This window comes from Engystomops pustulosus, chromosome 1 (assembly GCF_040894005.1).
Source record: "Engystomops pustulosus chromosome 1, aEngPut4.maternal, whole genome shotgun sequence".
Classification (NCBI taxonomy): domain Eukaryota; kingdom Metazoa; phylum Chordata; class Amphibia; order Anura; family Leptodactylidae; genus Engystomops; species Engystomops pustulosus.
Genome location: NC_092411.1, coordinates 28,450,860 through 28,476,537, shown reverse-complemented (window position 1 = coordinate 28,476,537; position 25,678 = coordinate 28,450,860). Strand labels below are relative to the sequence as shown.

At 42.5% G+C, this 25,678-nt stretch overlaps 1 protein-coding gene across 2 annotated transcripts in view; it reads left to right on the top strand.

Moving 5' to 3' along the window:
• CCDC152 (coiled-coil domain containing 152) overlaps positions 1–25,678 on the top strand; it is a 42,075-nt gene that overhangs the window by 11,100 nt on the left and 5,297 nt on the right. For both annotated transcript variants that reach the window (XM_072114765.1, XM_072114701.1), the window contains exons 5-8: positions 1,077–1,141; positions 8,868–8,970; positions 13,147–13,274; positions 14,811–14,897. In XM_072114765.1, coding sequence (XP_071970866.1) covers positions 1,077–1,141; positions 8,868–8,970; positions 13,147–13,274; positions 14,811–14,897 — 383 coding nt within the window. The remainder of the gene's footprint in view (positions 1–1,076; positions 1,142–8,867; positions 8,971–13,146; positions 13,275–14,810; positions 14,898–25,678) is intronic.

Genomic DNA, 25,678 nt, shown 5'->3' with positions numbered 1-25,678 from the left:
CAAATATACAGCCCCCTAGTAACTAATATATTTACGTCCCCCAGTGATTAATATATACAGCCCCCCGCCCAGTAATTAATATACAACCCCCAGTAGCTAATAAACAGCCCCCCAGGAACCAATATATTTACGGCCCCCAGTAATTAATATATCCAGCCCCCCCCTCAGTAATTAATATACAGCCCCCAGTGATGAATATATCCAGCCCCAAGTAACTAATATACAGCCCCCCCAGTAACTAATAATTATACAGCCCTTAGTGATGAGTATATCCAGCCCTCCAGTAATTAATACATATCCAGCTGCCCAGGAATTCATAAATGTACATAAATGTACAGCTGCCAGTACAGACCCCCATCAGTGACTAATAAATATACAGCCCCCCATCAGTGACTAATAAATATACAGCCCCCCAGTAATTAATAAAAATACAGCCCCTCATTATGCATATCCAGCCCCCAGTGTACAATATATCAGTCCCCCAGTAAAATAATAAGACTGTACTCACTCTGTCCCGGTCCCCTGATGCTCGGTGGCCTCCTCCTTTAGGGATGTCAGCGTCCTGGCTTAGACAGTGCCAGACGGCGCCAGGACACCAACATCATGTACAACGAATTGTTCCCTGCGCTACGATAGACACAAGTCTACCAGTTCCACTTGGTTCTCTAGACCGTGTGGGAAGCCGAACCAGGACCTGAACACATAGTGGGCGGGCACCCAAATTGCCCACACTTAAAGGAAAAGTGGTGTGGGCCCAGGGCGCACGCCCCAGTAGCCCCCTCTATAATCTGGCCCTGCAGCACCATAATGACATATGACACATGCAGTTCCTGCTTCTCTGCTAAATAAGTGTGGTGCTTTGCTGCATATCAGGGAAGGAGGAACCTCAATATGGTGCTAAGTGCCCTTTCCCCAGGAGCAGCTTTGGTCCGCGAAGCACAACCCTGAACTCGGCAAGTGTGAAGCCGCCCTTAAATTGCAGCTTTCATACAGGCATCACCTGAGGATACTGTTCTTTTAATACCTGAACATTTCATGAAAATATAACACATTTCTATCTGTATTTTTACATTTAGATGAAAATTCAAACCTTAAGAGGCAAATACATACCTTGGAGGAAAAGCTACAAGATCTTACACAGGTAACACTACATATGGAGAGTGAAACTCTAACTGCAATATACGTTTTTTCCTTTATGCAGCATAAATAACGCACAGCATTTTGGTAGATATAGATCCACTCATCAATATTTTATCTTGTCATTTCCTGCACCTGCAGAACTAACGGTAAGAGATCTGCTGGCAAACATGTCATATCTGCCGTGGCTGGGTAAAATGGGTTAGTGTACAACTTAGAGGAAATCTACCATCCAAATCCATCATGATAAACCAGGGACACTGACTTGTAGATCCAGGTACCGAGACTGTGGTAATCTTCTTATATCCATGGCTTTCTTCCATCTAAAAGCTACTTTTAATATTATGCTAATGAGCCAGAAGGGCTCTGGGGGATGTTAACAGAGCCCCAACATTCTATAGCTTAACATGCTGTTACACTGCGCATGTTACACCCTTCCCCTGGTTCCTTTGGCATGTCCTTCTTCCCTCTGCCTGCTGCAATCTCACACAATGGGAGGTAGAAGGGCTCTTGCACAGTGTAACAGCCTGTGAAACTGCAGCACAGAGGGGCTCTGGTAATGCCACCCAGAGCCCTTCTGGCTCATTAGCAGACTTTTAAAAGTTGATAACAAATATAAGAAGATCACCAAAGCCACTGTAGCTGGATCTATGAGTTAGTGTCCCTGGTTTATCATGCTTGATATTAAATTCCCTTTAAACATACCCCATATTAAAAGGATCGGAAGTGTCTGACCACTAAGGGACTGACAATGTGAGACCACAAGTATTCTGAAGTTCCCTATGTGAATGTCCACAGTATAATTGGACCTCTGTAATTGGGTTAATTCCAGTGAATAATAAAAGTGGCATAAAAGTGCCATCAGGCAAATTTAACCCTTTTATGCCACTAAAATATAACTTTTATTTAGAAAATGAAAATTGTAACAAATACTATCTAAAATTTTAAAATTTTTCAGGGTGAGGAAGAGGTATGTTTTCAACATGCTTTAGGGATTGCTCTCTTATTTGTCACAGGTGAGATGCACATCTTATCCCTCCATTGAACAACCTTCACCTTCTCGTTGGGGGGGGGGGTCGGAATCACTAGAGTGCCCCCTGGTTAGTAATAACACCTAGCAATGTATTAGTCCTTTGGGTGATGGTACGGGCACAAAGACCTCATATCTATACCAAATATTATTTTACCCGCATAGGGTATCAGACATGCTCTGGTGTATCCAACTAGCTCCCTGTGGGCTCTTATGGCCACTAGCTAACTTTCCCCTCACTATCTCGTACAATCACAACCCATTCACAATCAACGGATCCTTATTTATCTCAGTCCTACTATTCAACAAATCTCCCTTACTGCCTGTGTTAAAACCTAACCCCCTTTCCCGACATGTTTCGCCACCTAATGTGATGTCATGAGGGGATTGGAGCAAATACTGTGGTAGGACGCTAAACACGGAGCTTTAAAACCTCTGTTGTGACGTCACACCAGAGATGTGTGTTTTTCCACCAACGTAATTCACAGATGTGTCGCTCCCCCCCTCACCTGATTGGTCATATGCACGTCTTATCCAGGTATATCGGCTTAATTGCATGCATGTGGCGGTGTCTTGTGCCGACACTTTAAAGTTAATGCTGGCAAGTGCCAGCTTGTTACAGCGCAGGCCTATGCTCACCTTGAAAATGTTTAAATCTCACTGAGATAGTATTTGTTATATAGGGGCTTATTTAACAGGTATCTGCGCTGGGTTTGTGTCGCAGCAGATCAGATTTTGGCTTTCATGCAACAGAAATCGGGGGGGGGGGTGTCGGACGATCCGACGGATTCGGACTGAGCACGGGATTTAACTTTCAAATTGTGTCGCAAGATCAAGCACTTACATGCACCAGGAAGAAAATGGTGAACTCTGTCGGACCTGAGCGGGGAAGCGACACATGCCGGATATCGGGCGCACAATCTTAGTGAATTGCAGCACAGTGCATTATCGTCGGACAACGCACTTTCGGTGAACTTAAAGGAACTGATAAGTAAATGTGCCCCATAGTGTTCTCTCTTTAAAATTTTAATTTTCTAAATAAAAGTTATATTTTCGTGGCATAAAAAGGGTTAATGACTTTTGTCATTGCCCTATGTGAATGGACATAACTAGGCTGCACGCTATCCAGAAGGTCACCCCAATAACTCATAGAAGTAAAGTAGAGTTCAGGTCAGTTGTGCACAGCAATGCTCTCCCACTTTAAGAGACTATTTGGATAATTAGGGGTCGCAAATCAAAAAACTTGGTGAACAAATCAAATTTATCCCCTATCAAGATGGCCAGGTGTGCTTCTGTGGAGGAGGAAACCCCGGTTGCTTCATCTTATCTTAGCAAATATCTATGACATTACCAGAATTGTCTGTTTCACCAAGGGCAACTCTATTTTTTACCTTTAACATTGATTTTTTTTGGTTTAATATACCTTTTCATGTTTGCATTACTAAGGAATGTATGTTTGCAGAAGGAGATTACTTTATGAGATCAAAATAAGTCTTCTCTAGCACAAACATTTCTGAATCAGGGTTACAGAATAGTTGGCTCATTGGTTAATGGCAGATGACGAGCTCATTGGAAACAAGTGCATCCAGCTTGCTGCATTCAATTATGACATTTGGACTTACCAGAAAATTACTCAATATATTAACCTGAAGAACAATTTTATGAAGAACAAATCATATTTCCGGCCATTGCCGAGGGGTTCGATTTGTTCCTCTGAGAGCAATTAGTGGTAAAAACATGTCAAATGGATGTGACCTTCCAAACTATTCAAAAGAACGAACGTCTGTGACGTCAGAGCAGAAATAGACTGCTCAAAAAATAAAGGGAACACTTAAACAACACAATATGACTCCAAGTAAATAAGACTTCTGTGAAATCAACTGTCCAATTAGGAAGCAACACTGATTAACAATCAATTTCACAGTCAGTTAGCAAGACACACTCAATAGAGGAGTGGTTCTGCAGGTGGGACCACATGCAACACCCCTGCCAATACATAGGCAGGCTGGTAGTTGCATATAGCGCCCTCTCCAGGTTAGGAGCTGTCAGAGGGAGTCAGGAACCCTCTATGAAGGTTCTAGAATCTGATCATTATGTAATAGCAGCTATATAGGCAATAGCTAAATGAGTGTAAGATATTAACCAATGAGTTGACTGTATTGTAAACTGGAGTGTGATTGGATAGCTGCTACCACCTGACCAGGGGGGACCAGACCTCATGCTCCTTCTCAGCAGTCTGCTCTTGAGAGTCTGCCAGCACTCCAGACCACATGGTCTGAGTGAAGAGAGAGACAGTGTTCAGTACACCGTCAGTACTGACACAGAACCCAATCACAGGACCAGAGTCAGGAGACTCTAACCTGAGCTGAAGCTTCCACAGTTTGGACACAGCTCCATCTCAATTCTCCCAGCCTGCATCTACTACCAGGCTGGTGCACTATTCCTGAGGACCCCTCTCCACAACCACTTCAGTACCAGAATCTACTGTTGACCGTTCTGGCTTGTTGCCTGCTACCTGTTGTTCTTTAACCCCTTAAGGACGGAGGGTTTTTCGGCTAATTTCTCGCTCTCCAACTTCAAAAATCCATAACTTTTTCATTTTTACGTGTACAGACCTGTGTGAGGGCTTATTTTGTGCGTAACAAATTTTACTTTCCCGTAATGTTATTTATTTTAACATGCCGTGTACTGCGAAGCTGAAAAAAAATTCCAAATGTGGAAAAATTAAAAAAAAACCGCACGTGCGTCACGTTCTTGTGGGCTCAGTTTTTACGACTTTCACTCTTCGCTCCAAATAACACGCCTACTTTATTCTTTGGTTCGGTGCGATCGCGGTGATACCAAATTTATATAGGTTTTATTGTGTTTTAATACATTTTAAAAAATTAAACGAATGTGTACAAAAAAGAAAAAAATTTTTTTGCCATCTTCTGACGCTAATAACTTTTTCATACTTTGGCGCACGGAAATGTGTGAGGGGTCATTTTTTGCGAAATGAGGCGACGTTTTCATTGCTACCATTTTGAGGTCTGTGCGACATTTTGATCATTTTTTATTTCATTTTTAATGTTATGTAAAAAGGTGTAAAAGTCGCATTTCGGACATTTGGGCGCCATTTCCCGCCTCGGAGGTCACCGCCGGCCGTAACTGTTTTTATATTTTGATAGATCGGGCATTTTGGGACGCGGCGATACCTAATATGTCTGTGATTTTTACTGTTTGTTATGTTTTATATCCGTTCTAGGGAAAGGGGGGTGATTTGAACTTTTAATATTTTATTAATTTTTTTTATTTTTTAAACTTTTTTTTTTCTTTTTTTTTTCACTATTTTTTAGACCATCTAGGGTACATTAACCCTAGATGATCAGATCGCTCCTACCATATACTGCAATACTACAGTATTGCAATATATGGCGTTTTTGCAGGTCTTACATTACAATGAGCCACTGGCTCATTGTAACGAACCTGCATAAACCATGTAGCCTCGTGTCAAGAGAAGACCCGAGGCTACCATGGTAACCGATCGCCGCCCCCCGATGACGTTCGGGGGCGTGGCGATCGAAAAAAAGATGGCGGCGCCCGCGCGCCGCCGTCTTTTAAACGCCGCCCGCGACTTTGCGGGCGGCGTTTAGAGGGTTAATAGCCGCGATCGGTGCAAGCACCGACCGCGGTTATTAGCGGTGGGGGTTTTGTGCAAAATGCAAAAACCCCCACCTCTGTATGAAGAGGACTCAGCCCGTGAGCCCTCTTCATACATCCCTTATACCTCTGCGCCGTAGAGCTACGGCGCAGAGCGTTAAGGGGTTAAAGAACTGTGAGTTAATTTGCACAATGTTGCCTCCATCTAATCCCTGGATATGACTGTCTACCACCACTGGCTTCCCATTCATTACCCAGGGACTTATCTAACAGACACTCAGGGGTTGCCCCAGAGAGAACCAGCACATCAGCCTCTCCCTCCATATTTCTTGCACACACCACCTGCTGGAAACCTGCCAGGCTGTAGGCCTGTCCTCCGGACCCAATACCAAGCACCGTAACATCAGCGCGCCCTAGGCCGCAATCGCCAGCCACTCTGGTATTCTTGGCAATGGCTGCCTCCAGGCCCCAAGAAAGGGCTAGGCCCTGGTGGGGGATGTTGCACATGGTTTTAGGAGGAAACTTCTTTGACGGGCCTGTGACCCCTAGAACTTCCAGACAGACACTGCAGGTTCAATAAAGAGATCTGTGTGAGAACACTTCACTGAACTACTGCACAGCCCCTCCTTTCTGCTCTGAATATGAGCAGCAGCAGGATTCTGGTTAGATATTACAGCAGAGGGAAGGGTATGAGGAGCAGTTTGTATTCAGAACAACACAGCCGTGTGTGGGCACTCCCCTAGTGCTACATTCCTGGAATATAAATGCATTTTCCACAGTCCTGCTGCTACTAACAACACTCACAAAGGTATCTCCAGGAACAATACATAACACTGTCTGCAGTTTTCTGTGGTCAAACCTGCTGACCCCCCTTTAATGGGTTGGCATTTGACTTCCATGGTAGGTACCTATCGGTGGCATTAGTATTACTTTTCTTCTTTCTGACTATATTTTGAATATGGTAAATCACAATAAAGCAGTATTTTCTTGTCTATGAAATATTTTAGGTCATTCTATGAATAAATAATTCATAACATAAAGACCTTGGCATCATCCGAGATTTCTATAGTTCACTTTTCTACCTGCTGGGGTATACTCTATTTTGTTTGCTTGTGAGTATAGGATCCCCTGCAGAAATCAAGGGCTTTGTGAACAAATATGTGCGAAGAGACCTAAATGTGTGTCCTTGTCTTACATAATTCAGTACTTATTAGATTTTCTTATTAGATGTCAGAGACAACACCTCTGGCCTTCACCACTGAGAGAAGCAGAGTTCTGTATGAGTAGGAGTTGGGGAATGATTCATTTTTCAGGCAGAAAGAATAATGACCCCGAGTCAGCTAAGTTTACTATAACCTGAATACTATACACCTAAAAACAGAACACTTAGCCAATTTAAACAAAATATCTTTCTTTTATTAAATACTCAGTTTACACAAGACAGTACACAGATCAATAAAATTGTTATCGCAAGTAGTCAAAATGGGTTAGTGAGGATATCACACTAAAACATAAAATTCATAGGGCGGGGGTAGGTATGTATATAGATATCTTAGTAGGAAGTCACATAATCAGATGCTAAATGCAAGGTTTTTGAGCAAATAGATGCATTAAAGTGCAAAGTGCTGCAATACTAGTCCTATAACAATCATGCATTCAACAGCACACAAAATTGTACAAACATGTATGTTTAGTGATGTGACAATGTACCCATAGTCATAGTGTATCTCCCGTCCACAATGAACAAAGTTCCCTGACGCACGTTTCGGTGCTAGCCTTCGTCTGGGGGTGACCTCAATACCAGTGCAGGCTACAGATGAAATCTACACCAGCCCATGACTTCAGAAGGTCTACATTAATACATTGTCGTCCCCCCCTTCCCCCCCATGTGTGGATCCTACACAGAAAGAGTATAATGGAAAGATTTCTACATCTCATGTGTACAGGGTCTTTTTGTAATTTTGGTTTCCAAATGCTAATGCACAGTGTGATTTTACATGGACGACAGTACAATTTTTTGGATCCAAAGTGAGAAGTAGATTCAAAGGGAATGGAAGATTATTGGTATGTAGGTTCCTAAAGAGGTTGTTTGACATTAATAAGAACTCTAGGGCTATGAAAAAATAAAAAAACCTATACTTACCTTCCTCAGCACCTCCTATGTCCCACAGCGGTGTCCGTTGTGCTGTGCCCCTCTTTGCTTACAGGGGCAAGGCAGCTCCACTCCGACAACTTCCGGCGGCCTGGCATGCCCACCCATCACCTGTCCCAGCGTCTGATACAGCGAGCCAAAGGGGTGGCGTTGTCGGACAACCCCTTTGATTGTTGTCGGACAGCCCCTTTAATTTACAATCTGTGCTAAGGATCCCTCTCAGCAATAGCAGAAAATTATCCAGCACCAGTTGTCATTTGTTTCACTAAAAGCTTGCAAACATTGTGACATTGGGGCTCATTTGCTTAAGCGGCTGCTGGAGTTCACAGAAAGTGTATTGTCTGCTGATAATGCACTGTGCCGCGGTTCACCAAGGTCCAACAGAGTTCACCATCTTCTTCCTGGTGCATGTAAGTGCTTGGTCTTGCGACACAATTTGAAAGTAAAATCCTGCGATCAGTCCGAATCAGTCGGATCGTCCGACGGCACAACCCCCTGATTTCTGCCGCATGAAAGCCAGCCACGCCACAATCCGATCACTTGCAACACAATCCCAGCGAAGACACCTGTTAAACACCTGTCACAGCCGTGTAATCCCTGAAAATGGCGAACAGTCCGACGAAAGTGCGATCTGCAACCCTTATTAAATAATCCCCATTGTATCATTCCATAAAATCACACAGCATTTTCAATTTCCATTATCATCATTGTCCCCTGACTCCTCCCCCTCCATCCACTGAAATATAAGGTGAGCTGTGGCTTAGTGTGTGTGGTCTCCACTATCACACCTGTTAGAGTAGATATTTAGACTTATATTTCATACATAGCACGGCCTTTATCTGTGGTCTGTATACTATGCGCTGCTCTAGGATTCTTGTAATTAACATGATCTGGTGAACTTTTTTTTAGGAATATAAGAAAAGTATAGACTCACTAATGGATGACATGAGAACTAAAGAGGGAAATTACCAGACTAATTTGCAGAAGATCCAGCGTGACATGGAAAAGAAATGTAAGTCTCACAGTGCCGCTACCAAAATCAAAATCCATCATGATAAACCAGGGACACTTACTCATAGATCCAGGCACCGGGACTGTGGTGATCTTCTTATATTTATTATCCATATTCTAAAATCAAGTTTTAAAATGACAACAGTTTGTAAAGCCAGAGCACAGAGGAGCTAGGGTAGCCCTCCTGACTCATTAGCATAGTTTTAAAAGTTGATGTTAGATTGAAGGAGGCCATGGATAACAAATATAAGAAGATTACCACAGTCTCGGTGCCTGGATCTATGAGTAAGTGTACCTGGTTTATCATGATGGATTTTGATAGTAGATTCAGTCACTTTCATTTTGACTTAATCTGTTTTTATTTTCTGATTGTAGATTTTTTTTTTTTGTTATATGTCTTTTCATGATTACAGGGGCTGCCATCTTGCCTGAGCTTCTGTGACAGTATTTCGCGATCTATTTTACAGAAGCCTCATGGGCATAGGTAGAAGTTATATAGTATTATCTTGTATATTACGGTAAAATCCTGTTCTTAAAGTCCTTTATGCCCAGTAAACACAAGAAAAACAAGTATACACAATCCAATAATCGCTTTTTGGTCACCAACCTTTCCCTAAAAAGTATAAATAAAAAATGACTTAAGCATATACTCACACAACTGGTAGCAATAACAGCTACAGCTTATGTATGCATGGTATATATGATATTTCTCAAATATTATTTAACCCTTAACGACCTATGATGTAAATATATATCCAGGTTGTTTATTTAAGCCTTGCCCTGCTGTGTCCGGTGACAACTGTTAGTGGCACCAGAGGTGTATGGGCCCGGCCGTACGCAACAGCTGGGCTCTGGCTGTAACAACTTGGATTGCGATAGGCTCGATTCTAGCTGTTTAACCCTCTAGGCGCCGCAGTCAAGCATGTCTATGCCTTGTATAGGGCTTCTAGACTTGCCCCCCCCCACAACGAGGACCCGCCCCACCCCCCGTGCCGGTTTCGGTTTCGTGCCATCTCTATGGTTGTTCCAGGGTCCAGACGAAGACCCCAGAGATGCCTTCTGCAGAATCTGTCACTGCATAGGCTGACTACTCTTATACACTGCCATACATCAGTGCATTACTTTGGACAAACAGTACATATAATATATCATAATGTATCGTAACAACCTGTACAATAAAATAAAATCATTACTTAACCTGCACAGTGAACACCATTAAAAAATTTAAAAAACATGCCAAAATAAGGATTTTTGCGCATCCAACTAAACAGAAAAAGTGATCAAAATGTCACGTTAACACCACAAAGATTCCAATAAAAAGTATGACTCATCACGCAAAATATAAGCCCTAATACAGCGCAAACGGAAAAAAATCTAAATGTTGTGTCACTTAGAAGACGGCGATGCAAATGCGAGTGATTTTTTTCTCCAAATGCAGTTTCATTCTTCAAAATTCTGCATAATCGTACTGACCTTAAGAACATAAATAACATGATATCTATGCCATACGGTGTATAAAACAAAAAATAAGAGTAAAAAATCTGCATCAGAATAGATTTGTTTTATTGCCCAATGATCATAAAGATGTAAATCATATGAACAATGGTAGAACATTATATGTATCGTAAAATTACAACTTGTCTTGCGCAGCCCTCACATGACTGTGTCAGCCAGACAATACAGGCAGTCCCCGGGTTACATACAAGATAGGTTCTGTAAGTTTGTTCTCAAGTTGAGTTTGTATGTAAGTCGGAACAGTATACTTTATTATTGTAACCCCAGTCAAAAATGTTTTGGTCTCTGTGACAATTGGATTTAAAAAATTCTGGATTGTCGTAAGAACCAGGATAAACAATAAATCTTAATTGCAGACACCTGTGATAACTGTTACAACTCTTCATTGTAGCCTTGGACTAAACTACGTTAATTACCAAAATTCAGAGGTCCGCTTGTAACTAGGGGTCGTATGTAAGTCAGGTGTTCTTAAGTAGGGGACCGCCTGTAGGTGAAAATGGTGAAAATGGAAAAGCAAAAAAAAAAGCATTTTTTATTATTTAATAAAATTGTGCTGTTCTGAAATACCCAAAAAGGTCACTTTCAGGTTAAACAATCAAAAGGAATTACATTATTTTTATATAAATCAAACTTTAAAATATCTGCACTAAGTAATGTCAGGACCTTTTGTAGTTAGTTTGATTAAAATGAAATATTTTACATCGCAATTTCATCACAAAACCTAATTACAAGAAATGTATTCACTGAGCTGCAGGAAAAATGTTTTATGGTTACCCGGTACAGGCTCACAAATTGTTGGGTCTTCCGGACCATTTTATTACATTACATTATTGTTTTAGTGTTTTAGTATTGCAGATTGTGTTAACACTTAAGGACCTCACATGAGTCACATGAACCTCTTTTGCAGGTCCTGTTTTTTTGCTTTTTAGGTCTTGTCTGTTGTGGGTCTGTGGTGGTGCTCTGTTGTAATGGTTATGATTAACTATATACAGGTAGTCCCGGGTTACGTACAAGATAGGGTCCATAGGTTTGTTCTTAAGTTGAATTTGTATATAAGTCGAAACTGTATATTTTATAATTGTAGTTATAGACAATTTTTTTGTTTCAAATTATTTTAAAAAAATTATTTTTTGTTTTGTTTTTTTGCTTCAAATTGTTTCAAATTTGTTTAAATTTTTTTTGCTTTAATGGGACCAAGGATTATCAATAAAGCTTCATTACAGACTCCTTACAGCTGATCATTGCAGTCTGGGACTATAGTAACATCCAGAGAGCTTCACCAGAGGTCACAGGGGGCAGAGGGGTCCGTCTTTAACTAGGCGTCGTCTGTAAGTCGGGTGTCCTTAAGTAGGGAAGCGCCTGTAATGCTGGGAAAATCAGGCTCTAGAATAACTGTTGGGGAACTAAATGGTAATTGGTCCTTTCTATTGCAATAACATGTCAATAGCCAGTGGTGTAATAAGACACCTGTTCCGCAAATTACACTTAAAAATACACATATATGCTATACTCACATATACTCACAGAACCATACTCATACACCTTCTATGTAGTGTCCAGCAGCAGACTCCAGATAGATTGCGCAGCCGCACTGAATGGTCGGTTGAATGCACAGAAATTGCCTAGAAAAGGCTGACATCACCGACCGGAGGAAGGTCCAGAGGAGGCAGAGGGCGTGAGAGAAGTCCTTTAGGAGGCGTGTGTTACCCAGTAAGGTCAGAGCCTAGAGGGGCTCTGCTAACGCCCCCAGAAGCACTTCTGCTTCATTCACGTAAAACATAGTTTTATTAATTATTAAACGTCACTAAAAAGGAAGACAAGTTTATCATTACAATATCAGCTCTAACAGGCAGTGCGAGGGAGCAGAGACTGGTTGCACAGATATCAAGTAGGTAAAACTCCACAACTGGTAGGTTGGGACTGTAGGGACTTGTAATCTAAGCCCAAAATATTCAGGCTCTTGACCTGGAATTTAAAATCCTCGCAAACAAAAACCAGCCATCAATAGACATCACACTGTGTTTCTTGTTGTGGGTATGTGTGTGGGGGGGGGGGGGGGGCACAGCATTTATTTTTAGAGAAACAATTAATTAATTAAATAACAAATAGAATAAAATGCAAAATAGTTAGAACAAAATTCATGCCCATTCTTCTGAGCAAAAACCTTTCACCCGAATGGCATCAGACGTCATGTGGACACCTTCATCTCACCTTCGGGCATGTGAAAATCCGCCAATGCTGTGACATCTGAAAGGAAGACAGAAAGAACAGCCAGAAACCGGAAAACCACCTGTAAACGAAAATTAACCTGAGGGCAGGGTGGGTGGGCGACTTCACACCACTCGGTCCTGAGGGCAGAGGGAAAGAGGCCCCTCCACGTGCGCCTAAAGCTTTTAAAACCACGGTGCGGGCCCCAATAAGCCCGCCCAATCCAGCCCCTTTTTGGGACCACCTAAAGAAGGGCCCAATCGCCTTTTAGCCACCTCCTGCACCATCACCTTAAATCCCCTACAGTCCCCAGCCCCTTCTCTATGCGATTTGGGGCTAATGATTTCCAGCCTATTTTGCTTAGTAAAATTCATTACAGATGAAGCCACCATGAATGGCAAGTGTAGTGGAAAGCATAATCAATCCTCGCACTAATAAGCTTTTTTATTTACAGTATTGATTAAAGAAGAAGAGAAACATAATATTCTGTGTGCGAAAGACAAGGAAATATCCGATCTGTGGATACAGCTACGAACGCAAGAGAAAGAGAAGCAAAGCGAGATGATCAAACAGCAAATAGAGGTATATGAAAGCATTGCTACATGTAGGATCTACATGTATAGATGAAATATACATGCTACACTAGTGTAGCATGGATGGCTATAAGTTCTCCACTCGTCTACTAGGCGGCCGTAATTGGCAAGGTCTGCGTAAGGAGAGCGCTTACTTTCTGACAATCAATCTATCTGATAGGAATCCCCAAATAATGACCCTTTCTATCTGGAAACTTCCATCTATGTATAATTCCAACATCCCCCTTATCCCCCTCTGTAAATAAAGGTTAGGAGTATGCTAATTGCATCTGTCTGCCTCCAAATCTTTATATGCTGATATCTTGCATACAACCAGCTTAGTCTTAGGCCGAATTCACATGAACGTATGGGGGACATATGTACGGCCGCAAGCTTGCAGCCATACATTGATCCCCAATAGAAGGCAATGGCTGCACGAAGGGATATGGTGCCAAATGTACCGCTTCGTACACGGGGATAAGAAAGGACCTGTCCTATCTTTCCCCCATGTGTACGGCCATACACCTCTATGGAGAGGGTAGGGGTCACCCCTCCTATAGGCATACGTTTGTGTAAATTGCGGGCCTTACTTCCATCTTTTCTCTTATGATGTCTCATATGCATGAGGAGAGCAGTATTAACATTTTTGGGAGTCATTTACTTAATAACATCGCTTATTACTAGAATATTTTGCTATCTCTATTTCATTATAAGTTAAAACCGGCACTTTAAGGGTTATGTGCATCATTGCAACTTTTAAAAAAAGTGAATCAAAATTAAAAATTGATACCACTTTAGAAATATTATTCTCTAAAATTTGATTTTCCATGACAACAAACCCTGTGTAGTCTGTTTCTAAAGTAGGGAGCTGATTTAAGGTAGTGTAAGTGCAAGATCATGCTATGGAAGGTTTGATTATATGTATAATAATTAAAAATGTGTTTAATCTTTGAAACATTAGTAGATATCTATACATTTTTTTTTTATAAAAATGGTGTTATTTAAAGAAAATCTACCATCACAATCCATCATGATAAACGAGGGACACTTACTCATAGATCCAGGCACCGTGACTGTGGTAATCTTCTTATATTTGTTATTCATGGCTTCCTTCCTTCTAAAATCAACGTTTAAAATTATGCTAATGAGCCAGAAGGGCTCTATGGGGCTTTAGCTGAGTAACCTGCTGTAACTGCACAGGCTCTTACACTCTCACCCTCCCCCACTGTTATCTCACACAGTTGGAGGGTGGAATTAGTCCTGCACAGTGTGACATCCTATGAAGTTACATCATGGAGTTACATCATGGAGGGCTCTAGTAACACCGCCCTTTTGGCTTCTAAAAGTATATTTTAGAAAGAAGGAGGCCAAAACAAATATAAGAAGATTCCCACAGTCATGCTGCCCGGATCTTTGAGTACGTGTCCCTGGTTTATAATGATAGATTTTTATGGTAGATTTTCTTTAGAAACTTTTGTTGCTTAAGTGTCCAATGTTTAGTAAAATGTCATTATTTATAATTTTGCTTAAATTTTTCTCTTTCCAGTTTAATGCCAGATTGGCAAGAATGCAAAGCAGAAATTCCAAATCTTTTCCTGATACAAACACCTTATCTCAGAGTATCTACAGAATGGTACAGAGATGCAAATTTTCTTGTAATACACAAATGTACAACTTATTATAAGTGTGCACTGGTAGAACCTCAGCTGCTATGGTGCCCACTCAGAGGGGGAGCAAACTGGGCATTTTCCCAGGGCCCCTTGTCCTAAAGGTGTCCCCTGCATGTGGATTTTTGTGGGCAGAGGATGTATTGATCCTTTAATACCCCTTGGTTGAATGCCCGGGTGAAGATGCTTATCATCTATCTGTCTAGTTATCTATCTCCTCTAATTTGTCTATTTCCTATCTATATATCTGTCCATCTTACTATTTATCTATCCAGCTTTTTGTCTATCTATGTATCTGTATGTTATATTGTTATATATATCTATCTAACTCCTATCTATCCATATATCAATTGATATATCTTTCTTCTACTGTATATATCTATCTCCTATTATATATATATATATATATATATATATATATATATATATATACACTCACCGGCCACTTTATTAGGTACACCATGCTAGTAACGGGTTGGACCCCCTTTTGCCTTCGAGATTTTGGTCCATATTGACATGATGACATCACACAGTTGCCGCAGATTTGTCAGCTGCACATCCATGATGCGAATCTCCCGTTCCACCACATCCCAAAGATGCTCTATTGGATTGAGATCTGGTGACTGTGGAGGCCATTTGAGTCCAGTGAACTCATTGTCATGTTCAAGAAACCAGTCTGAGATGATTCCAGCTTTATGACATGGCGCATTATCCTGCTGAAGGAAGCCATCAGATGTTACAGGGTACATTGTGCTCATAAAGGGATGGACATGGTCAGCAACAATACTCAGGTAGGCTGTGGCATTGCAACGATGCTCAATTGGTACCAAGGGGCCCAAAGAGTGCCAAGAAAATATTCCCCACACCATGACACCACCACCACCAGCCTGAACCGTTGATACAAGGCAGGATGGATCCATGCTTTCATGTTGTTGACGCCAAATTCTGACCCTACCATCCGAATGTCGCAGCAGAAATCGAGACTCATCAGACCAGGCAACGTTTTTCCAGTCTTCTACTATCCAACTTCGATGAGCATGTGCAAATTGTAGCCTCAGTTTCCTGTTCTTAGCTGAAAGAAGTGGCACCCGGTGTGGTCTTCTGCTGCTGTAGCCCATCTGCCTCAAAGTTCGACATACTGTGCGTTCAGAGATGCTCTTCCGCTTACCTTGGTTGTAACGGGTGGCGATTTGAGTCACTGTTGCCTTTCTATCAGCTCGAACCAGTCTGCCCATTCTCCTCTGACCTCTGGCATCAACAAGGCATTTCCGCCCACAGAACTGCCGCTCACTGGATGTTTTTTCTTTTTCGGACCATTCTCTGTAAACCCTAGAGATGGTTGTGCGTGAAAATCCCAGTAGATCAGCAGTTTCTGAAATACTCAGACCAGCCCTTCTGGCACCAACAACCATCTATAAATCTCCCTATTATCTGTCCCCTACAGCCCCATAATACAGATACTTACCTACTACTGTGTGTAACTACAAAGTGTTATTATTGTGCAGGGGTAAAGTAGCCTCTTACTGACTGTGACTGTTCATAAAATAGTTTTATTTTGGGGCCCCACTTTGTCTCAGCCCTGGGTGTATGTATGATCTGGTGAAGTCTTTGTACCTGCCAGGAGACACATATCAGCAGTGGAGAAGAAGATATGATTGCTGAAGGGGAATAGTGCTTAACCTGCCACTCCATCATTAAGTAAGAATGGAACCCCCGATCTTCAGATCTGTAGGGAGTTCTAGAGATCAGATCCGTATGGGTGTCCCAGCAGTCGGACCCTCACCGATCAGCTTGTTATATTCTGCAAACTTGTTACAACCTGTTTAAAGAAAGTCTACCATCAAAATCCATCATGATAAACCAGGGGCACTTACTCATAGATCCAGGCACCATCCAGACTGAGGTAATCTTCTTATAAGTGTTATTCATGGTTTCCTTTGTTCTAAAATTTTTGTATCATTATGCTAATGAGCATAAAAGGATCTAGGGGGAATTTCCAAAGCCCCTTGATGCTGTAGCTTCACAGACTGTTACACTGTCTCACTCTCCACCTTCTACCTCAGAACTTCCCCCCTCCCTTTGCCTGATGTAATTTCACTGCAGGAAAGGAAGTTTCAGCACACAGTTGGAGGCAGAAGTGTTTCTGCACAGTGTAACAGCCTGTGAATCTGCATCTGGGAAGGGCTCTGCATGGATAGCAGATTTCCACAGTCGCGGTGCCTGGATCTATTAGTTATTCCCGGGTTTATTATGCTTCTTTTGATGGTAGATTTTCTTTAACTCTTTGCACTTGGACAATGAAAAAAATTCTTCTGGCTTTTTTCTCCACCAAATCTGTGGGCCATATTTTGTGGGTATTTAGTTTTCTCCGACATCTTTTCAAGTGAGCCCAGTCTGCATTTCCCTATGTGACATCCGATGGTGTGATTTTTGTATTATCTCTTCAGTAAATAAGTTTGTTTAGCAGCAGTATAAATTAGATCTTTGTCATTTTTGCATATTAATCCGGCCGGTGTGGTAATAATAATGTGTCCCTTATGTAGTTGGAATCTGTGTTTATTCCATGGGAAGAGTCCATTGCAGGGGTTGTGTTCCTTTCTTCCAGCTGTGCACAGCTTGTGCTCGCTACAAAGTAACAAAAAATTAATCAAAAAGTTCTGCACCACAAACAATTCACAACAGTTTTTCTCCTATAAAATTGCTGCATGGTTTATTATATGATCACTTGTGTGACTCATTGGGGTGGGGACATGTATCATAGTTTTTTCTTTCTTTGGTGAATTTTTGAGGCATTTGGCGGCTCTTTTTTGCACCTTATGTATGATCCTGTCTCTTTACTTTTGATACATGTTCAGTTTTTCCTATCCTGGCAGACGCAATTATGGCTTCTTTTTTATATTTTTTTGTTGCAAATGACACATATCCCCATAGACACAAGTCACGTGAGGGGGTTATATACAGGAGAGGACACAAGCCATGTGAGGGGGTTATATACAGGAGAGGATACAAGCCATGTGAGGGGGTTATATACAGGAGAGGACACAAGCCATGTAAGAGGGTTATATACAGGAGAGGACACATGCCACGTGAGGGGTTATATACAGGAGAGGACACAAGCCATGTAAGAGGGTTATATACAGGAGAGGATACAAGCCATGTGAGGGGTTATATACAGGAGTGGACACAAGCCATGTGAGGGGGTTATATACAGGAGAGGATACAAGCCATTTGAGGGGGTATATACAGGAGAGGATACAAGCCATGTAAGAGGGTTATATACAGGAGAGGATAAAAGCCATGTGAGGGGTTATATACAGGAGTGGACACAAGCCATGTGAGGGGGTTATATAGAGGAGAGGACACAAGCCATGTGAGGGGGTTATATACAGGAGAGGACACAAGCCATGTGAGGGGTTATATACAGGAGAGGACACAAGCTATGTGAGGGGTTATATACAGGAGAGGACACAAGCTATGTGAGGGGTTATATACAGGAGAGGATACAAGCTATGTGAGGGGTTATATACAGGAGAGGATACAAGCCATGTAAGAGGGTTATATACAGGAGAGGATAAAAGCCATGTGAGGGGTTATATACAGGAGTGGACACAAGCCATGTGAGGGGGTTATATACAGGAGAGGATACAAGCCATGTGATAGGTTATATACAGGAGAGGATACAAGCCATGTGAGGGGGTTATATACAGGAGAGGATACAAGCCATGTAAGAGGGTTATATACAGGAGAGGATACAAGCCATGTGAGGGGTTATATACAGGAGAGGACACAAGCCATGTGAGGGGTTATATACAGGAGAGGACACAAGCCATGTGAGGGGTTATATACAGGAGAGGATACAAGCCATGTGAGGGGGTTATATACAGGAGAGGACACATGCCATGTGAGGGGGTTATATACAGGAGAGGACACAAGCCATGTGAGGGGTTATATACAGGAGAGGACACAAGCCATGTGAGGGGTTATATACAGGAGAGGATACAAGCCATGTGAGGGGTTATATACAGGAGAGGACACAAGCCATCTGATGGGTTATATATAGGAGAGAACACAAGCCATGTGAGGGGTTATATACAGGAGAGGATACAAGCCATGTGAGGGGGTTATATACAGGAGAGGATACAAGCCATGTGAGGGGTTATATATAGGAGTGGACACAAGCCATGTGAGGGGGTTATATACAGGAGAGGACACAAGCCATGTGAGGGGTTATATACAGGAGAGGATACAAGCCATGTGAGGGGGTTATATACAGGGGAGGATACAAGCCATGTAAAGGGGTTATATACAGGAGAGGATACAAGCCATGTGAGGGGATTATATACAGGGGAGGATACACGCCATGTGAGGGGGTTATATACAGGAGATGATACAAGCCATGTGAGGGGTTATATACAGGAGAGGATTCAAGCCATGTGATGGGTTATATACAGGAGAGGACACAAGCCATGTGAGGGGTTATATGCAGGAGAGGACACAAGCCATGTGAGGGGGTTATATACAGAAGAGGACACAAGCCATGTGAGGGGGTTATATACAGGAGAGGACACAAGCCATGTGAGGGGTTATATAAAGGAGAGGACACAAGCCATGTGAGGGGTTATATACAGGAGAGGATACAAGCCATGTGAGGGGGTTATATACAGGAGAGGATACAAGCCATGTGAGGGGTTATAACGAGGAGAGGATACAAGCCATGTGAGGGGTTATATACAGGAGAGGATACAAGCCATGTGAAGGGTTATATACAGGAGAGGATACAAGCCATGTGAGGGGGTTATATACAGGAGAGGATACAAGCCATGTGAGGGGTTATATACAGGAGAGGATACAAGCCATGTGAGGGGTTATATACAGGAGTGGATACAAGCCATGTGAGGGGATTATATACAGGAGAGGATACAAGCCATGTGAGTGGGTTATATACAGGAGAGGATACAAGCCATGTGAGGGGTTATATACAGGAGAGGATACAAGCCATGGGAGGGGGTTATATACAGGAGAGGATACAAGCCATGTGAGGGGTTATAAAGAGGAGAGGATACAAGCCATGTGAGGGGTTATATACAGGAGAGGATACAAGCCATGTGAAGGGTTATATACAGGAGAGGATACAAGCCATGTGAGGGGTTATATGCAGGGAAGGATACAAGCTATGTGAGGGGATTATATACAAGAGAGGATACAAGCCATGTGAGGGATTATATACAGGAGAGGATACAAGCCATGTAAGGGGATTATATACAGGAGAGGATACAAGCCATGTGAGGGGATTTTATACAGGAGAGGATACATGCCATGTGAGGGGTTATATACAGGAGTTTACACAAGCCATGTGAGGGGTTATATACAGGAGAGGACACAAGCCATGTAAGGGGATTATATACAGGAGAGGATACAAGCCATGTGAGGGGTTATATACAGGAGAGGACACAAGCCATGTGAGGGGGTTATATACAGGAGAGGATACAAGCCATGTGAGGGGTTATATACAGGAGAGTATACAAGCCATGTGAGGGGTTATATACAGGAGAGGATACAAGCCATGTGAGGGGGTTATATACAGGAGAGGACACAGGCCATGTGAGGGGGTTATATACAGGAGAGGATACAAGCCATGTGAGGAGGTTATATACAGGAGAGGACACAAGCCATGTGAGGGGTTATATACAGGAGAGGATACAAGCCATTTGAGGGGGTATATACAGGAGAGGATACAAGCCATGTGAGGGGTTATATACAGGAGAGGATACAAGCCATGTGAGGGGGTTATATACAGGAGAGGACACAGGCCATGTGAGGGCGTTATATACAGGAGAGGATACAAGCCATGTGAGGAGGTTATATACAGGAGAGGACACAAGCCATGTGAGGGGTTATATACAGGAGAGGATACAAGCCATGTGAGTGGGTTATATACAGGAGAGGATACAAGCCATGTGAGGGGGTTATATACAGGAGAGGATACAAGCCATGTGAGGGGTTATATACAGGAGAGGACACAAGCCATGTAAGAGGGTTATATACAGGAGAGGATACAAGCCATGTGAGGGGTTATATACAGGAGTGGACACAAGCCATGTGAGGGGGTTATATACAGGAGAGGATACAAGCCATTTGAGGGGGTATATACAGGAGAGGATACAAGCCATGTAAGAGGGTTATATACAGGAGAGGATAAAAGCCATGTGAGGGGTTATATACAGGAGTGGACACAAGCCATGTGAGGGGGTTATATAGAGGAGAGGACACAAGCCATGTGAGGGGGTTATATACAGGAGAGGACACAAGCCATGTGAGGGGTTATATACAGGAGAGGACACAAGCTATGTGAGGGGTTATATACAGGAGAGGACACAAGCTATGTGAGGGGTTATATACAGGAGAGGATACAAGCTATGTGAGGGGTTATATACAGGAGAGGATACAAGCCATGTAAGAGGGTTATATACAGGAGAGGATAAAAGCCATGTGAGGGGTTATATACAGGAGTGGACACAAGCCATGTGAGGGGGTTATATACAGGAGAGGATACAAGCCATGTGATAGGTTATATACAGGAGAGGATACAAGCCATGTGAGGGGGTTATATACAGGAGAGGATACAAGCCATGTAAGAGGGTTATATACAGGAGAGGATACAAGCCATGTGAGGGGTTATATACAGGAGAGGACACAAGCCATGTGAGGGGTTATATACAGGAGAGGACACAAGCCATGTGAGGGGTTATATACAGGAGAGGATACAAGCCATGTGAGGGGGTTATATACAGGAGAGGACACATGCCATGTGAGGGGGTTATATACAGGAGAGGACACAAGCCATGTGAGGGGTTATATACAGGAGAGGACACAAGCCATGTGAGGGGTTATATACAGGAGAGGATACAAGCCATGTGAGGGGTTATATACAGGAGAGGACACAAGCCATCTGAAGGGTTATATATAGGAGAGAACACAAGCCATGTGAGGGGTTATATACAGGAGAGGATACAAGCCATGTGAGGGGGTTATATACAGGAGTGGATACAAGCCATGTGAGGGGTTATATATAGGAGTGGACACAAGCCATGTGAGGGGGTTATATACAGGAGAGGACACAAGCCATGTGAGGGGTTATATACAGGAGAGGATACAAGCCATGTGAGGGGGTTATATACAGGGGAGGATACAAGCCATGTAAAGGGGTTATATACAGGAGAGGATACAAGCCATGTGAGGGGATTATATACAGGGGAGGATACACGCCATGTGAGGGGGTTATATACAGGAGATGATACAAGCCATGTGAGGGGTTATATACAGGAGAGGATTCAAGCCATGTGATGGGTTATATACAGGAGAGGACACAAGCCATGTGAGGGGTTATATGCAGGAGAGGACACAAGCCATGTGAGGGGGTTATATACAGGAGAGGACACAAGCCATGTGAGGGGTTATATAAAGGAGAGGACACAAGCCATGTGAGGGGTTATATACAGGAGAGGATACAAGCCATGTGAGGGGGTTATATACAGGAGAGGATACAAGCCATGTGAGGGGTTATAACGAGGAGAGGATACAAGCCATGTGAGGGGTTATATACAGGAGAGGATACAAGCCATGTGAAGGGTTATATACAGGAGAGGATACAAGCCATGTGAGGGGGTTATATACAGGAGAGGATACAAGCCATGTGAGGGGTTATATACAGGAGAGGATACAAGCCATGTGAGGGGTTATATACAGGAGTGGATACAAGCCATGTGAGGGGATTATATACAGGAGAGGATACAAGCCATGTGAGTGGGTTATATACAGGAGAGGATACAAGCCATGTGAGGGGTTATATACAGGAGAGGATACAAGCCATGGGAGGGGGTTATATACAGGAGAGGATACAAGCCATGTGAGGGGTTATAAAGAGGAGAGGATACAAGCCATGTGAGGGGTTATATACAGGAGAGGATACAAGCCATGTGAAGGGTTATATACAGGAGAGGATACAAGCCATGTGAGGGGTTATATGCAGGGAAGGATACAAGCTATGTGAGGGGATTATATACAAGAGAGGATACAAGCCATGTGAGGGATTATATACAGGAGAGGATACAAGCCATGTAAGGGGATTATATACAGGAGAGGATACAAGCCATGTGAGGGGATTTTATACAGGAGAGGATACATGCCATGTGAGGGGTTATATACAGGAGTTTACACAAGCCATGTGAGGGGTTATATACAGGAGAGGACACAAGCCATGTAAGGGGATTATATACAGGAGAGGATACAAGCCATGTGAGGGGTTATATACAGGAGAGGACACAAGCCATGTGAGGGGGTTATATACAGGAGAGGATACAAGCCATGTGAGGGGTTATATACAGGAGAGTATACAAGCCATGTGAGGGGTTATATACAGGAGAGGATACAAGCCATGTGAGGGGGTTATATACAGGAGAGGACACAGGCCATGTGAGGGGGTTATATACAGGAGAGGATACAAGCCATGTGAGGAGGTTATATACAGGAGAGGACACAAGCCATGTGAGGGGTTATATACAGGAGAGGATACAAGCCATTTGAGGGGGTATATACAGGAGAGGATACAAGCCATGTGAGGGGTTATATACAGGAGAGGATACAAGCCATGTGAGGGGGTTATATACAGGAGAGGACACAGGCCATGTGAGGGCGTTATATACAGGAGAGGATACAAGCCATGTGAGGAGGTTATATACAGGAGAGGACACAAGCCATGTGAGGGGTTATATACAGGAGAGGATACAAGCCATGTGAGTGGGTTATATACAGGAGAGGATACAAGCCATGTGAGGGGGTTATATACAGGAGAGGATACAAGCCATGTGAGGTGTTATATACAGGAGAGGACACAAGCCATGTGAGGGGATTATATACAGGAGAGGATACAAGCCATGTGAGAGCCATGCTGGACCACAAGGCTGCCTCCTTATCAGAAGAACGGCTCTATGCTGAGGAAAGGCCTGGGCTAGCTGTACCTCTCTTTCTCAGGAGCCTGATACCCTGATCATATGGCCCGAGTATCCCCATCTCAGCTTCTTCTTTTGGTTGCTCCAGTAGACTGACAGACTTCTCTTTAAAGATCTGTATCCTCACTGCAAGACACTAGTTACTGGGACTATTCTCCTTATATACCTTCTACCAGGGGAGGAGTGGTTACATTTCAGCAGAAACAATGACAAAGCATTTACCATAGACTTTCATTGAGTCTGCATAATATTGTACGGCAGCAAGTTTCTAAAGTGTAAACAACTTTCCAGACAGGACCTGTCATTCAAAAGATCAGGCTGTCTGCTTTTCCGGTAAACAAGTCTTTTTTTTTTTTCTTTTGTAAAGCAATCTCTACTATAGCCGTGGAAAACTTCTCTTTAGTTAGAGATACATAGTCAGAAATGTCTCTCAATGTTCATGAACTCTTTCTACTAGTCTATACAGATACAGTAATAATAATCAGAATGTATATAACAAAACACTTTAGATTAATGTTCATTAACCCTTTATGTAAAATCAAATAAGTGCTCACTTCATACAGGGGAAATATGACAATGTTCACAAATGTCCAAAGTTCAATGGACATGATGGGGAAAGATGCTTAAGATTTAGGGAAACAGGAATTAGAGGGAGGAGACAATCGGACAGGTAGTAATGAGAGAAGCATGATGGGACAATTGTGGACTAGGAATCAGATTGGAAACTTCAATAGCTAAGACAGAGATACATAGCTGTATGTGTGGGCTGGATTGGCTTGTGCACATGAACAAAACTATTTTATCAGCTCTAGTCTGGGTTCTGTGTAATGTGCCCATGGAATACCTTAAAAAGATTCATGTATTTGTCTCTTTCTGCCTGTATTATCTGTTTTTGAGGGCTGTTCCGGTTTGCTCACTCCACTGAACATTTTTATGTTTTATCCATTTTTCTTTTGCAAATGAAGGGGCCGAGCAAAAAAAAAAGATCTCATAGTACGCTTGATTCTGTGATATTTTGTCCACTAGGTGGCAGTGTTTTCCCAGAATGCCAGCTGAATGTGAATGGAAAGGATCATAAGTTAGGTTTTCTGCAATTTTTTTCCCCTAAGACAAATTTCATCTTTAGGGTCAATGTGTGATTTTAGTTCGGAATGACCAATTTATTCTTAGCACCACTGCCTTCACCCCTAGACAGGTCTCATCCCATGGTATAGGGCAAAGTCCTTCACTACTTACTGTATTTTACCACCACTAAGATTATCCAATTGGCTGCTAACAATATCCTTGGTCTTCTCACGGGTTAATATTTTACATTTTGAGCAGTAATTTTACAATGTATGTAACCCAAAGTTACATGACAGCCATAACTTACCTTTGGTGTACATCAAAAAATAATGAATACATCATTAAAAAAGTTATTAAAAATTTCTTCCAGTGAGTTCTGGAGCATTGAGACCAAAATGTACTGTACATATTAAGGCTGTATTCACACGACAATACATGGGACATATACACTCACCGGCCACTTTATTAGGTATACCTGTCCAACTGCTCGTTAACACTTAATTTCTAATCAGCCAATCAAATGGCGGCAACTCAGTGCATTTAGGCATGTAGACATGGTCAAGACAATCTCCTGCAGTTCACACCGAGCATCAGTATGGGGAAGAAAGGTGATTTGATGCCTTTGAACGTGGCATGGTTGTTGGTGCCAGAAGGGCTGGTCTGAGTATTTCAGA